The 14,432-nt window shown below is 34.2% G+C and overlaps 1 protein-coding gene across 1 annotated transcript; it reads right to left on the reverse strand.

Annotated features, from left to right (window-relative positions):
* Positions 1–378: 378 nt before the first annotated feature.
* On the reverse strand, positions 379–14,187 carry LOC145669901 (uncharacterized). Its single transcript, XM_081738248.1, has 2 exons — positions 13,502–14,187; positions 379–388 (listed from the first exon to the last, which is right to left on the reverse strand). Exons 1-2 carry the CDS (start codon positions 14,185–14,187, stop codon positions 379–381), a joined length of 696 nt encoding a protein of 231 aa, XP_081594374.1.
* Between the last annotated feature and the right edge of the window lie 245 nt (positions 14,188–14,432).

The following is a 14,432-nucleotide window of genomic DNA, read 5'->3' on the forward strand; positions in this document are numbered from 1 at the left end:
AAAGATTTGAAACATGCTTCATAAGAACAAAAAGTCCAATGCTAAACACCGACAAAGAAAATTTTGATAGGGATTGGGATAATAGCATTAGCAATATATTACCAATGTAATTACTATTACCGATATAGTTATATCACCAAGATACCCCAACTAAATAAAAAATAGAAAAAATATTATTATTGGTTACATAAACATTTTTATTGGTTACATATATATCTTAAAAGTTAAAGTTGCTTCAGTTTACATGAATAAAACTTATAGGTTTAATTTTGAGTACTAACTGGCGAAATGATTTGGACAGGCTACAATGAATGGAGTGATTTAAATAAATGTCTGTGTAACGGTTATGTTTCCATTTTGTTCAGAAACAAACTACAGTTAAGGATACCTGAAACATAAACAAAAATAAGAAGGTATTAGTTAGATTCTATTAGTCCACTAACTTTAGGGAATTTGCATATAATATTGAATGTTGAAGACAAAAAATAAGTATACCATTGGGGAAGGTAGACTAACTATAAGTTTAAAAAAAATTTGATGCATGTTGAATTACCGCAACTGAGACAGAAGATTATTGTTAGAACACATTGTAAGAAGGATTTAAACTTTTGTATGGCCTCGGAGAATAATGAACGAGCGACTCATTCGAAATATTGGGAAGAAGAAAATTTAGAACGAATACTATTAGGTAAGTTATTCAATCTTCTTTGGTCCGAAAGATTTCCTATGAAGGCCAAATAACTGGATAATAAATCACTTATGGAAAAATACTATTCTAAAGGACAGATATTGCATGGCAAGTTGTCAGCTATCTATATTTTAAAAATATTTACTTACAACCATTGTCATAATATTTTATTGATGAGACTTGCAAAAGAAGTTAGAAATAAATAAATGAGGTTACCTTTTACTTGTTAGGGCGCTATTTTTAGATGCAGCATTAAAATGACTTACCCTCCTTCCAAGAGAACGTAAAGAAGTCAGTAACTGGTTATAAGAGTTATAATATTGATATTTTTTCTTCATCAGAAATATACGAAGTAGTCTGTGAATTCATGAAATAAAGGACTAAACACATTACTTTTATAATATATATATATATATATATATATATATATATATATATATATATATATATATATACGGTGTTGATATATGATTCATTGGGTTTGAAAGGGCTGCATTAAACATGTCTAATACGTATAAGGGATGATACATGAAAATGTACAGAAACAGTCCCCACGTTTCAGACATATACTATTACAAATGTTCGATGTGGGTTCCTTTCGTCATACGACACATCTATGCGGTAGGTCGTTTTCTCTACACGCGGTTTAAGATACTCTTACTAATAGTCATAAATGCAGCTGTAATGCGATCTTGGAGCTCCCCAGAGTTGTGGTTGTGGGTAATGGAGGCTCATACACTGTCTTTCATAAGCCCCCCCCCCCCCAAAAAAAAAGAGTCAGACTGGGATATCTAGGAGGCATGGGAAAAATGCTGTTATCTTCAGAAAATTGCCTAATCTAACGATGTAGGAGTTCTTCGTTCAAGTAGTGTACCAATGGAAAGATGCCTCATCATGTTGAAATATGAAGTTATTGGAATCCTCTTTTGCTTGTTGAAACAGCTATAACTGTAACATATCGAGAAATAGCATGCTCCTCATAGTGTCCTCCGCGAAGAGAAAAGAGACCGTACACATTTGATTTAGACAATGTAGCAAACTCGTTTACTTTTGAGGAACTCGTTCATGTTGAAGTGTGGCGTATCATTGTCCAGTACTTCAGAAAGGACATTACGGTGATTAACTTTACCATTCAAATAGAATCTTGTCTTGTCACTAAACAGTAAAAGCTCAAGAAAATCATCGCTCTCCGTACCGTTATCCATAATTACAACACTCATATCATTGGAGAAGGTCGTCTTGTTATAACATTTGCAATAAGTGTGTGCAGTACGGTTTTAGTCGCAATCGCGTTCGCAAAATCTTCCAGGCACTTATATCCAGAATATCAAGTCACGACTAGTAAGCCGTGTTAACTTTTGTGGACTTGTTCCCCGGTTTCATAAGAAACACTTGAACGTCCTGTGCGTTTACACAGCCAGCCAGTGTCCTTAAACTGTCAGTGCCATCCCAGAGTGCTTTGATGACCTAGTGGTGCAATTGAAAACTGTATACGGAATGCACGCTGTAGGATAAAAACGAAGTAACACTTCTTATATTCCAGAATACACCATTTCGCTCCGTAGACACAATTTTTGTAACTAAGTTTGTGCTACCACCTATGACCACGGATGAGAAATTAAAATTGTGTTCTTTCATTTCATCATTAACTGAAACATATTGTATTAATAGTTTCCGACATATTTCACTTAAAACTCGATGAATAGTTTAAAATCAGGCTATTTATCTATCTGTCTACACTCTGTTCCACTTAATATTTTTCGTATCTTAGGATACATTTGCAGAAGAAATAATTATCAGTCACACATGACTGGCTGAATATAGGCTAACAATCAACGAACTATTTTCTTTTTCACGAAACTTTGCAGCCTTTGTAAACATGGTTTGCATGGTAGAAGTATTTAGGAGAGCTATTCTGCTTTCAGGTCTACCTGGTAACCTCAATCAAGAAATTCAATATTTAATAAAAATCAGACAAGAAAATGGTTTCCAAAAATCTTTATCACTGAAATGGTACAAGTAAATACAACAGATCGTCGGCGCCCACCAATAACAAATGCCGAGATTGACAAGTGGATTAGTATCCCTCTGGTACCGCGTATTTCGGCAAAAAAGCTAAGAAGATACTGCAAAAATATAACATCAAGGCCTGTCAGAAGTTCCTCCGGAATCCATAGAAAAATATATTACAATTTTTAAGACATATTTTACTGATCCTCAGCAAAATTGCGATGTTTATCGATTTAAATGTTAATGTGAATATATATATATATATATATATATATATATATATATATATATATATATATATATATATATATATATCAAACAAAAAGGAATATTTGTACCAGGATAGCGGAGCACATTTGTACATCGACATCTCGTAGCTATAACAGTTACTCGGATTGGCAACACATCGCAAAGATAATAACCATTACATTGCTAATTCATGTTTGATAGAGAAAGCAAGAACAACTAAACGAAAATGTAAAGAAGGTTATTACATTCATAAAGAGAAACTTACACTCAATTTAGATAAAGGAAACATAAATGCAATTTGGAGCAGTCTTCTTTACTACTCATTTCCACCATGTGGAAAGTAATAAAAATGCAGTGAATAACAGTGAACATTGACAAGTGATTTACCATCAATGTCGGTTTATGTCCGACAAGAAGAATCACGCTTCGCATATTTTAAATATTTTTTAACCAATTACCCATCCACATTTCTCCCCATGTTTCAAATCCTTTCCTAATCGTGACTAGACGGAAGATGAAGATAATGTTCTCCGACAGTACTTCCTAGAGGAGTGTTTTTCTTTTCTGAGGTGAATATTAGCCTTTTGCTTACATTTTTCTACATTTGTAATAACTTAATTAATTTTACAGTACAATGATGAGTTACAGGAAGAATTATGTAATATATACAAAATTTCAAATCTTCAGATATTATGGAAATGTGCGAAATTGAACAAACAAACAGAAAAGTAATATAATAACTGTAAAAAAAAAAAAAAAAATAAAGTGACAATATACAAGATGTTAAAAAATATTTGAAGACAACAAACTACAATCTTTCTCATCAACGTTCTACATTCTTTAACCCTTTTAGGATTTTTGGTAACTTTTGTTACCATGGCGTAGTATCGTCTTTGATCGCTTATTTAGGTTCTATAACAGGTATTTAAGCTGGGTCCTTATTGGTCAAGTCAAGGATGGACCAAAGAACACCTCAGATGCGTTTTGGACTCGGATGGTCAACTTGGCGGCACCAAAATGGGGGCAGGGGGCGTGACTTTTTTTTCTTAAGGCAAATTTCAAAAATTTTTCACACCTTTAGTTTTCAAGATATCAGATTGAAACTTTGCATAAGGATTGTGTGTACCTTTCACTATTTCTTAAATTTTTTGAGATCCCTACGCGAAACTGGGGCCGGGCCCGAGGGGCGCAGGTGTTCCGAGATGATTTTTTCAGAAAATATTTTCGTTTCTCACGATTTTTCCGGTTCAGATGTATGATACGGACATATGAGTGGTACCTTTGGAAAGGGCTTGTTATACTGAAGAAACTAATGTTTGAGTCATGACACTAGGTTAAGTAGTAATGACGCAGTAAATTATATATATATATATATATATATATATATATATATATATATATATATATATATAAATGTATGAGAGCCTAAATTCAGATTTTCAACAATTTTTTCGCCCTTTGTTTTCAAGATACAAGATTGAAATTTTGCACACGTATTATGTACATATTACCGTATTCTTTTGATAAAATTCAGATTCCTACGTGAACCGAGGCCTGGGCCAGAGGGGCGAAAATATTTTGAAAAAGAATTTTTTTCTAAAAATCTCCCGGTTTTACCCGATTTTCCCGTTTCTGGTGTACAATACGGACCGTTACCGTACCGTTGGAAGTACCGTTGGAAAGTGCGCTTTATCCTAAAAACAACGAGGTATGAACTATGATCCTACGATAAATTTAAGAAAGCAGTAGCTGTATGAGTGAAAGTTTAAAATTTACCTCAAAAAGTGAAGATCCTAAAACGGTTAAACAAATTAAAGTTATTTTTAAATCAATTTTCATCCGAAATCCAAGTTTCTTGGATAAATAAAATTTACACAATAAAAATGAACGCAAAAATTTTAAAAAATAAACCTTAAATTAATATTCATGGTTCGGCTCTTTTAGGCTAAAGAAGACGTATAATTATGAACAAAATGTGAGAAGAAATAGGAGAATCCCATGAAAACTCACGTAGTCGTCCACCACAATAACTGGGAACACTGAATACCTAAATACCAATTTCAGAGAATAATGTTAATGTAGATTTGAGCATACATGAATTTTTGCTGTGCAATTATAAAATCTTTATTACCTGTTTCTCTCTTTTTATCTTCAAACCAACCTTATGTTTTCTCTGTTTAAGGCTGACGATTTTTAACCGAAATACTGCAAATTTACATATGTGCACATACAGAAGATACAGTCAGATAAAGTTTTAACTTTTTAAAGCTTTTGTGAGCACATGAAAATATATTTGAGTTGATATTCGTTTCGAAGACCATTCGTATTCTGTAGAAATTCGTATGCCTGACAATCATGTCTCAAAAAATATGACCACAACAGTAGAATATCTGTTGGAAACGTCAGGAAGCGTGACAGCTTCTGTTCACAAGGTAAGTCCTTTTACTGTTCATGTAAATTGTATCTTCTATCAGTTACAGCAGGTATTGCAACGTATGTATAGTAATATTTACTCCTTTAAGCAAAACGTTCCAGTCTGTGAGGCAAATAGATGCAATGAGCATATATATTTATCAGGCCATATCTTCTGTCTACTGCTTCGCCATACGCCAGATTCTGCGGACGTCAAACATGACAAGGAACATGAGAAAGTAGATGCCCATGTGCAAAGATTTTTGTTTCTTTATCCGTCCTTTCCTGTAGTTATAGGCGATAGATGAGGCATTCAGGGCAAAAGAGGATCAAGTCCAAGAATCGAAGTTGTGGGGAAAAGAGACATAAAAGTTTGTACGGTACGAAGAAGTAATTGAAAAGTTAACACGCTTTTTATATCATAAGATTTATTTACAATATCTGAACACAGAACTTTTAAGTTTTGGAAAGAGCTTCAGTTAGAGATCTTAAAGATACGATACTTTGGAAGTTACCAGAAATGAACTTAATTCCCTTACACTGTGATCTCGCCAAATGCTGACTTCATTCAGTATTTCCAACTCTTTTCATCTTAAACGAAACGAAAGGTTTGGTTCCTTTACAGTACGGAATCAGAATAGCAAGACAGAAATTAAGATGTTCAACATTTTTGTGAACCACATTCTGTATATTAATAGCAATTTTAAAGTAGGCTTTTGTTACACTTTAGTAGTGTTTAAGCACGAAATATTTATTATCCATCGCAGATATATCCTCTAGGGTTGTACTACTTCCTTTGCGTTTGTTTAGCAACACCAATCGGAAGAAGTTAAAAATTGAGGGTATACCGTATATTTTGCAGCTGCCATGTTTTCTAATGTATACTGAAAAAAATATTTATGTTAATTGTTTGTGCGGTGTGAAGAAAATGTATATTTGTAAGTAAAAAAAAGAAGTATTTGGTTGTAATACCTCATTATATTCTTTTCATATGTATAAAATTATAAACATCATTGCTACTATAACGGTATTGGTCACGAATTTCATGAACATTTTACAAATAACTGCTATGTCTTGACTGACTTAGAGACAGTATTAGTTGCAGTACAAACCGCCTGCTCCAAGGTTTTCCATAATAATGGCAACTAACTAGACCTACTCTGTACCAAAGAAGCGAGGGAGGTGGTTTGAATTTGGAGGAATTTTAACATTTCATATTTGGCTTATTTTAGCTTCAATCAATAAGAGTAATTATCAAGTTCTTAAGAAGTGGATACCATATTTAATGAAAATCGGATTTTTTAACGTTTTCAAAAACTAAGATTACCCTGAAACTTTTTAATATACTTTCAGGGTAACTTTAGTGAGTGGTTTCAACTCAAAGGAACAGTTCATATTGGAAAGCTTCAAAGCAAACACTCACCACATTTCATTAAAATATGACTGTTTGTGGGAAAGTTAAATATCGACGAAGAAATTAAATGTTGACTAGAAAAGGGAATTCGTGTTAATTTTCAGTTGAAAATCTTTTGTCGTCGCTAATTCTGTCGAGGAATTTGAAGCTTAAAATATATAAAACGATAATCATACCCGTTGTTCTGTGTGATCTGTATGTTCTGTGTTACGAAACATGGTCTCTTACTCTGAGGAAAGAACGTAGATTGAAAGTATTTAAGAACAAGATCCTGAGACGAATATTCAGACCCAACAGGAACGAGAATGGGGAATGGCGGAAATTTCATAACGAGAAACTACGTAATTTATACAGTTTACCAAACATTGTTAGGGTCACCAAATCTAGGAAGCTCAGGTGGGCAGGTCATGTAGCCAGAATGGAAGAAAGTAGGAACACTGTCAAAGACTTAACTGGAAGTCCAATCGGATAACAACCATTAGGAAGGCCTAAGTGAGATGGGAGGACAATATTAAGATGGATGTCACAGAAATAGGAATACGAAGTAGAAACTGGATCAAGTTGACTAAGGATAGAAGTCAATAGAGAGATTTTGTGAACTCTGCATTGAACCTCCGTGTTCCATAGGTCATGGAGTTAGTTAGTTGTGGTAAAGTTATAGTAATCATGTCATTTTAAAGATCGGATAAATTCAGTATCTTGCTTCCTGATCAGAGATGTCCTCAGGCTACTTTAATGAAGGGAGGAAAACTAATACACGAGCAGTCATGAATGTTCATACATATTGATGCATGCGCGGTTATGATATTTCAAGAAAAAACAACTATTATTATGCATAGTGCAAACTTTATTAACTACAGTAAACATAATAAAGTATTATAATATTTAATGTAGATATATTAAATACTATAGTGTGTGAGTAAGTAAATGTGATATGATTTTATGTGTATTTTGAAGAACTGAAATTCCCAAAAGAATTCAGATTTGGCTTCATGTGGGCACCAATGTCTTTGACTGATTTAAAATACGAACCAATAGCCCCATTAGGAAGTCTTATCCATGTTTAATGAAAGTCGAGTCGTTTTAAGGAAAGTTGTTAAACTACTTTCTTTGCTTGCTTTTCTTTCCTTATTTATTTATTTATTTATTTATTTGTAAAATTGAATTCTCGCCTCTTACTAATAGGAATATGAGCAATTCTTAAGTCTCACGGAAATCACACTTTATCTCTTATGGAAATCAAAGTAATTTAAAAGTTTAGTATTGATCATATTTTTGAAGGTGAATTAAATTCACCTCTTCTTCTTGATCAGCTTTAACTACAAGCTATATAGGGCTCATTCGGCAAAGCAATTGGTTTGAAAATAACATACACTGTACTACATCAAAATTGAATAATTTTTACTCAAGTTGTGGAAAAATGTTTTTGTGTCACCAATTATGTAAACGCTATCAACTTGAGGTTTATTTAACTCACTTTCTTATTCTTGGTGGATTTCGTCTAAGTTAGTTTCGTATTACTATTTCCATTAGATATTTAACAGTCATTTCCTTGGGCTTATCATCCTTCTCTTTCAGCTTACCAAGAATGGTCGTACTACATTAAATTTACATTCATTTTATTTTACTTGAAATCTAGTGAAAACATTTTTTGCTATGTAGTTATTAAAGTATTTCACGTTACGCAGTTGGACTATGGTAATTCGAGTTCTTGATGTTTAGCAGCGATTTGAGACTATCTTTCTCTCTCTCCTCTTCCTTAAAGAGATAATATTAATTGTGTATTTATTGAGTGCATTTTAAAAGTTTTTACGTCACCTATTTAAAGTAAACTAAAATTTAAATTAAAGCTTTCTCGTTTGTTTTGCTGTATGTAGTAGGATAGGTTTTGTGTCTCAAATAGTTGGGTTCAGTGTTCAAAATGGAAAAGACAGAGGCGGTATGTTTTATTACGATTTTGACTCAACATACCGGCTATTTAAATATTGTCTTGATCACTGAAAAACCAGAGACGGTATGTCCTCATTACTGAAAAACCAGAGGCGGTATGGCATACCACCGCATACCGTCTCACTTCGACCACTGGTTGGGTTAATATCCTTGTTTCGAAATTCTACTCTACGCTACTGGATCATAGACTTGAAAAATGTGTAAGTAAATACTTGGATTTGGAACTGATTATTGGTTTGTTTAATAGCATGATGGTCGGTAAATGACGTACATTAAGAATTTTAAATGTTTCTCATTCTCCTTACGAAAATTAGAAAACTATTCGGTAGCGCAGTGCTTTAAGGAACAAGGTTACGTAGTTCTCTCGCTTATTATATATATATTATATTCATCGCATAACTGAATAATTTTCAAATGTGTCTTTATGTGAGGTAATTGTAAAGCTACAGGCTAGAAAGATAAAGAAGCGTACATTATCTATCTGAACGTTGTTTGATCAGTCAGAAGTTTCGTAGACTATAGGGCTAGGGATTTAATTTTAATTTATCATTGCAACTAAAAATAAAATAACTAGTTCCTCGACAATATTCAGTTTCTTAATGAGAAACTATTTGTCCAAGAAATTGACGATTTTCGATAAACTTTCGAATATTTTGTATACAACTCTAGCATTACAGTTAAATAAAATATAATTATTTACTATAAAAAATAAAATTAATTTGATGTAGGAACAGTTACTTTGTGCTTACGTCCAACTACATGTAACTTATATTACTAATACCTAACTGGATAAAACTATTGAAGAGAAGGCGAAGGATTAGAAAAAAAAAATTCTTTTGAATTTACATGGCTTATAAAAACTTATAAATAAACTCTATGCAGGATTATTGAAAGAAGGTTTGATTACGTAATTCGAACACACTTGCAGTAGAGGATTTCTTCGGTTGCCTAATTGTTTCATATGTAAAAAGGAGTCGAATGAGCATGGTATCGATATGAAGTCAGAGTAACATCCCTCGATATTCCTTAGTTAGTGTTTCGTACAGTTTGTTTAATATTTATTGTCTATATGTTGATATTGATGATGTTGTTTACTGATGATTTCACTGTTTTATGTCGTTACTTGAGCTATTTCAGAAGCTTTGTATATGTCAGCAGTTTTGGGCAGATCTTCATAATTTGAAAGAGTGTTAGAAGTTGTGGCATTACAATCACTATTGCAGCTGTTCAAATCGCTACTCTATAACTGTCTGAGAAAAGTCCAAAGCAGATTTAAGGTAGAAAGAAAAAATCAAAAAGAAAGAAAAAATAGACTCGTTTGAAATATGAGTATGAACAAGGATGCAAACATTAGCTAGCTAGTGCAGAAAATGAACAAGAATTATTAACAAAAGATAAGAGAGAAAGAAGGGAACAATGTTGAAAATAAGTAAAAAAAAAAAAAAAAAAAAAAAAGGAATCTGGTTAATAGAAATTGTATTCTGATGAACTTGATAGACAGTATGATGAGAGTACGTCGTTAACTGAGGACAATAATTCTGAAATCCCTATACTTGAGAAGAGTGCTCTGCCTACAGTGGACAAATATTTACGATAATTACGATGGTTTTGGCATATAACTTGGTATGTTTAAGTTTTGCATTTTGTTGTGAGACAGTATATTGAACTATTACAGTACTACTTAGAAAGATTGAGGAAGATTTTAGTAAATAAATAGCACTAAACATTGCTCGAATAAACAAGATGTACTCTCAGTAGTATCGCAAACCATTTAGAGAGTAAAATTCCTTCAAAATGGTTAGCAAAAAGGAAGAAATCTGAGAGATTTATAGAACTGAACAGCATGCACCGAAAATTTCTTTGTATGAAATTGTAAAGTGGAGAGTGTTACATCAATTATCATAGATTGATATGTCATTTCAAAATTGAGAATTGTGAGATTTATTGCATCATCTCAATGGTTTGTCTTCTAATAGGTACTGTGACGAAAGTTTATCACACTTATCTACAGGATGGAAATTTTATAACTACAGAGGTTGATTCATTCATATTGAGCGGTGTACAACTGTACCGTGCATAAGCAACACAAGATTGCCACGAGGCAAGCAACAGTATATCTAGCTAGTTATGCAGTTGAGCACTGCGGTTGAGCGTAGTCTGATGCCGCCGATACTAAACAGATTCTAGGAGAGGGTGATTTTGGCCCTGTTAGACGTTAAGTTCACAACGTCACACATCGTAGAAATGTATCAAGTGTGTAATTTTCATGTAGATCATGCCACTGTGAATCGTATTATAGGGAAATATGCGGCAAACCGCCGCGAGCAGCTAGAAACTAAATCCCACCGTTATTGCATGCTGTCCAACGTATGATAATCTCCGAAAATCCCTCACACCGATGGCCAGCAAATGCCGCACATCTCAGGTGACAATCAACTGCACCATTTACAGGAATTTACGCTCACGTTCGTTCCCAAGAGCAGTGTGCACATCCTGAAATTGTGTCATGTGGCCGACCGAAAAGGAACTGCAGGACGCTATATGAACGTCATCTCGCGAGTGTTTGCTGGTACCTTTGATGAGGCATGGGTTTATCTTACAAACTGTCGTAAAGTTTATGCTATTACATATAGACCTGTAGACGACAAGGGCAGAAGCACGTTCTTCCATCAGTAAGCAGAATTTTTCAAAAGGGTTCATGCTTGTGGCCGGTTTCTGGTACAAGGACAAACTGCATCTTCGAAAGGTGGAGTGAAACCTCAAAATCAATGTTGCTTACTACTAGACTCATTTTCTGACTGAAATGTACCAGCATGAAATCCCAGCATTGTACGAACAAGATGTGAACCAGATTGAACTGCATCAAGAGAAGGCATCCAACTACACAGCGAAAACATCGCTGGTGGAACAGGAAACTGGAATTTCGACGATTCCCTTCTCTGACATCCCTGTCAAAAGTCCAGATGCCAACCTAATGGACTATTGTGCTTTCGGACTCCTCAAGTGGCGCCTACCCCATCGTCTAGTCCGCACCGTCTCTTTGGTACTGTGGAAAGTCTGTAATGAGGAGTGGGATGCAATACGCATGTCCCAGCTGCAACGTGGTCTTCTGCAATGGAAATTCTGATACTAGGCAGTAATCAGTAGAGATAGCCTGCAGATGGAACACAACCGGTGGTGGAAACACATTTCCTAGGTAAGTGGCAGATTCAAATCCGGCTTAATATAAATGAATCAATATGTGAATGTATTTAAACAATAAATATTATAATATTAATGTTATTTTAAAAATGAAACCAATAATTATGTAAAGATTGACTCTAGTTTCTAGAAATAGCAATATCTAGTTTCAGCCTACCTACCAGTTACCAACACGTAAATTTCACTGCGATGTAGATGTTCAGCCACAGCGGGAAATGATAGGTATAATAAAACAGATAAAATCCTTCCTGGAAATAATAAACACTTCTGACCAGAGTATATACACTTGTTTATTAAAAAACTAAATTCCAGTGTAACAGTTTCAACAACGTAACGTTGTCTTCATCAGACATTAACTGAAAGAGATATCTTAGAGCGCAGTTATATATACTAAAAGTGAAAGTCCTTGTGTGCTTGGGAAGCCATCTGGGTCGGACTTCCCCGGGCGTCACCTTCCGGCCACCTGCCCTGACCTAATTACCCTCCCACCTGTGTTTATCTTTTCCAGACACACCTGTTGTTTATCCTGACCAATTGCCTTAAAACATTTTCTCTTAATCTACCTCCGATGCCTATTAGAAATAAATAACAGACTATACTACATACAACTGATTATAAATACAGCAATACAAATATATATATATATATATATATATATATATATATATATATATATATATATATATATATATAGACATAAAAATAAACTATAAACAATATATAAAAACTCTATATAACTATATACAATATTAAACTATAACAATATTAAACTATATATACTATTAAATATATGAATATAAATTACATATAAATATGTTCAATCTTGTTTTTTGCCTTCAATTTGTTCTAATAATTTATCCCATAGATCATGTATTAACAGTCCACTTGTCCAGTTCATTAATTTGTCACTTTTCTCTTTCTTTATTCTTCGTGCTTCCTTCCATTTTCTTATCATTGGTCTATTCTCCCTTTCTAGCCCCTTTACACCTTCCCAATCTATATCATGTCCCGTTTCTTTAACATGTTTATATATGGCATTGTTTTCTCTCTTAAGTCTCACATCATCCCTATGTTGTTTAATTCTCTCCCTAAGTTTTTTCCCTGTTTCCCCTATGTATATCATATCACAATCCTTACACGTCACTTTATACACTACACCTTCATCTTTCTCACATATTTCCTTCGTTCTACTTTTCGCTTTCTTGATCATTTCCAAAATTCTTCTTCCTCCTTTTCTGTACGTCTTCACACCACCTCTTCTAAGTAAGTTCTTTAGTACTTCTGTCTTCTCCCCGATGCTCTCTATCCCGTGCCATTTGTTCTCCTCTTCCTTTCTCTCCTTTCTCCTTCCTTTCCTTCTTTCCTCTTCAATTCTGTTCTTCCTTAACTTCTGTCTGTTGTACCCGTTCTGCTCTAGTAAACTGTGGAACTTCTCTATGTCCTCCTTCTTTTTCTCCTCTTCAGTATCTATTTCTTCTATTCTTCTCTCCATATTCCTTATGAAGTTTCTTTTGGTGCTGTAATCCACATCACTTCTTTCGTGGCAATAAACTCCTGCTGCACATTCTTTCCTATACCATCTTGTTGTAAATCGTCCATCTTTTCTCTCTATAGTCATGTCCAGGAAGTTTATAATGTTGTTGTTCTCCACTTCCATTTCCAGTCTTATCCCTTTTTCTTCATCTTCAACCTTCTTTACGAATTTTTCCAGTTGTCTCTTTGTTCCTCTCCATACTCCCAAACAGTCATCCACGTATCTGCAAAACAATATAAGGTTGTTTCCACCTTCTTCTATCACTTTCTGCTCCCATTTGTTCATCACCAATTCCGACAATACTGGGCTTAATCTTGAACCTATACTCAGTCCTTCCTTGATCTTGACTAGTTTGTTCCCTATCGTACAAAAACTGTTGTCCCATATTACTCTCAAGGCTTTCACTATCTTCTCTTTCTTCCAGTCTCTTATTTCTCTCCCTTTCATCTCATCTTCTATGACCTTCACTATGTAATCCCTCTTTATACTCGGAAACATTGCTTTAACGTCAATACTAAACATAATTGTTTTCTCCTTCTTATTTCCTATACATTCTAACATTCTTTTCACTTCCTCCGTATTCTTTACTCGATGACTCTCTTGACCTATCCGTATCTCTTCTGCTATTTTTCTTAACTCTTCTTCCAATGGTTCTAGACAGTTTCCTCTACAGTCCAACACTGGCCTTAGCTTAATCTCTTTCTTGTGAATCTTCGGGAATCCTTTCATCCTTGGAATCCTTCAAGGATGAAAGGATTCCAAGGATTCAATAGGTTCAAGATTAAGCCCAGTATTGTCGGAATTGGTGATGAACAAATGGGAGCAGAAAGTGATAGAAGAAGGTGGAAACAACCTTATATTGTTTTGCAGATACGTGGATGACTGTTTGGGAGTATGGAGAGGAACAAAGAGACAACTGGAAAAATTCGTAAAGAAGGTTGAAGATGAAGAAAAAGGGATAAGACTGGAAATGG

Source organism: Thermobia domestica, chromosome 14 (assembly GCF_964235325.1).
Source record: "Thermobia domestica chromosome 14, izTheDome1.hap1.1, whole genome shotgun sequence".
Taxonomy (NCBI): domain Eukaryota; kingdom Metazoa; phylum Arthropoda; class Insecta; order Zygentoma; family Lepismatidae; genus Thermobia; species Thermobia domestica.

Bases quoted from the DNA above. Each gene is read 5' to 3' on its own strand.
- LOC145669901 (XM_081738248.1), bottom strand. From the start codon at position 14,187: ATGAAAGGATTCCCGAAGATTCACAAGAAAGAGATTAAGCTAAGGCCA.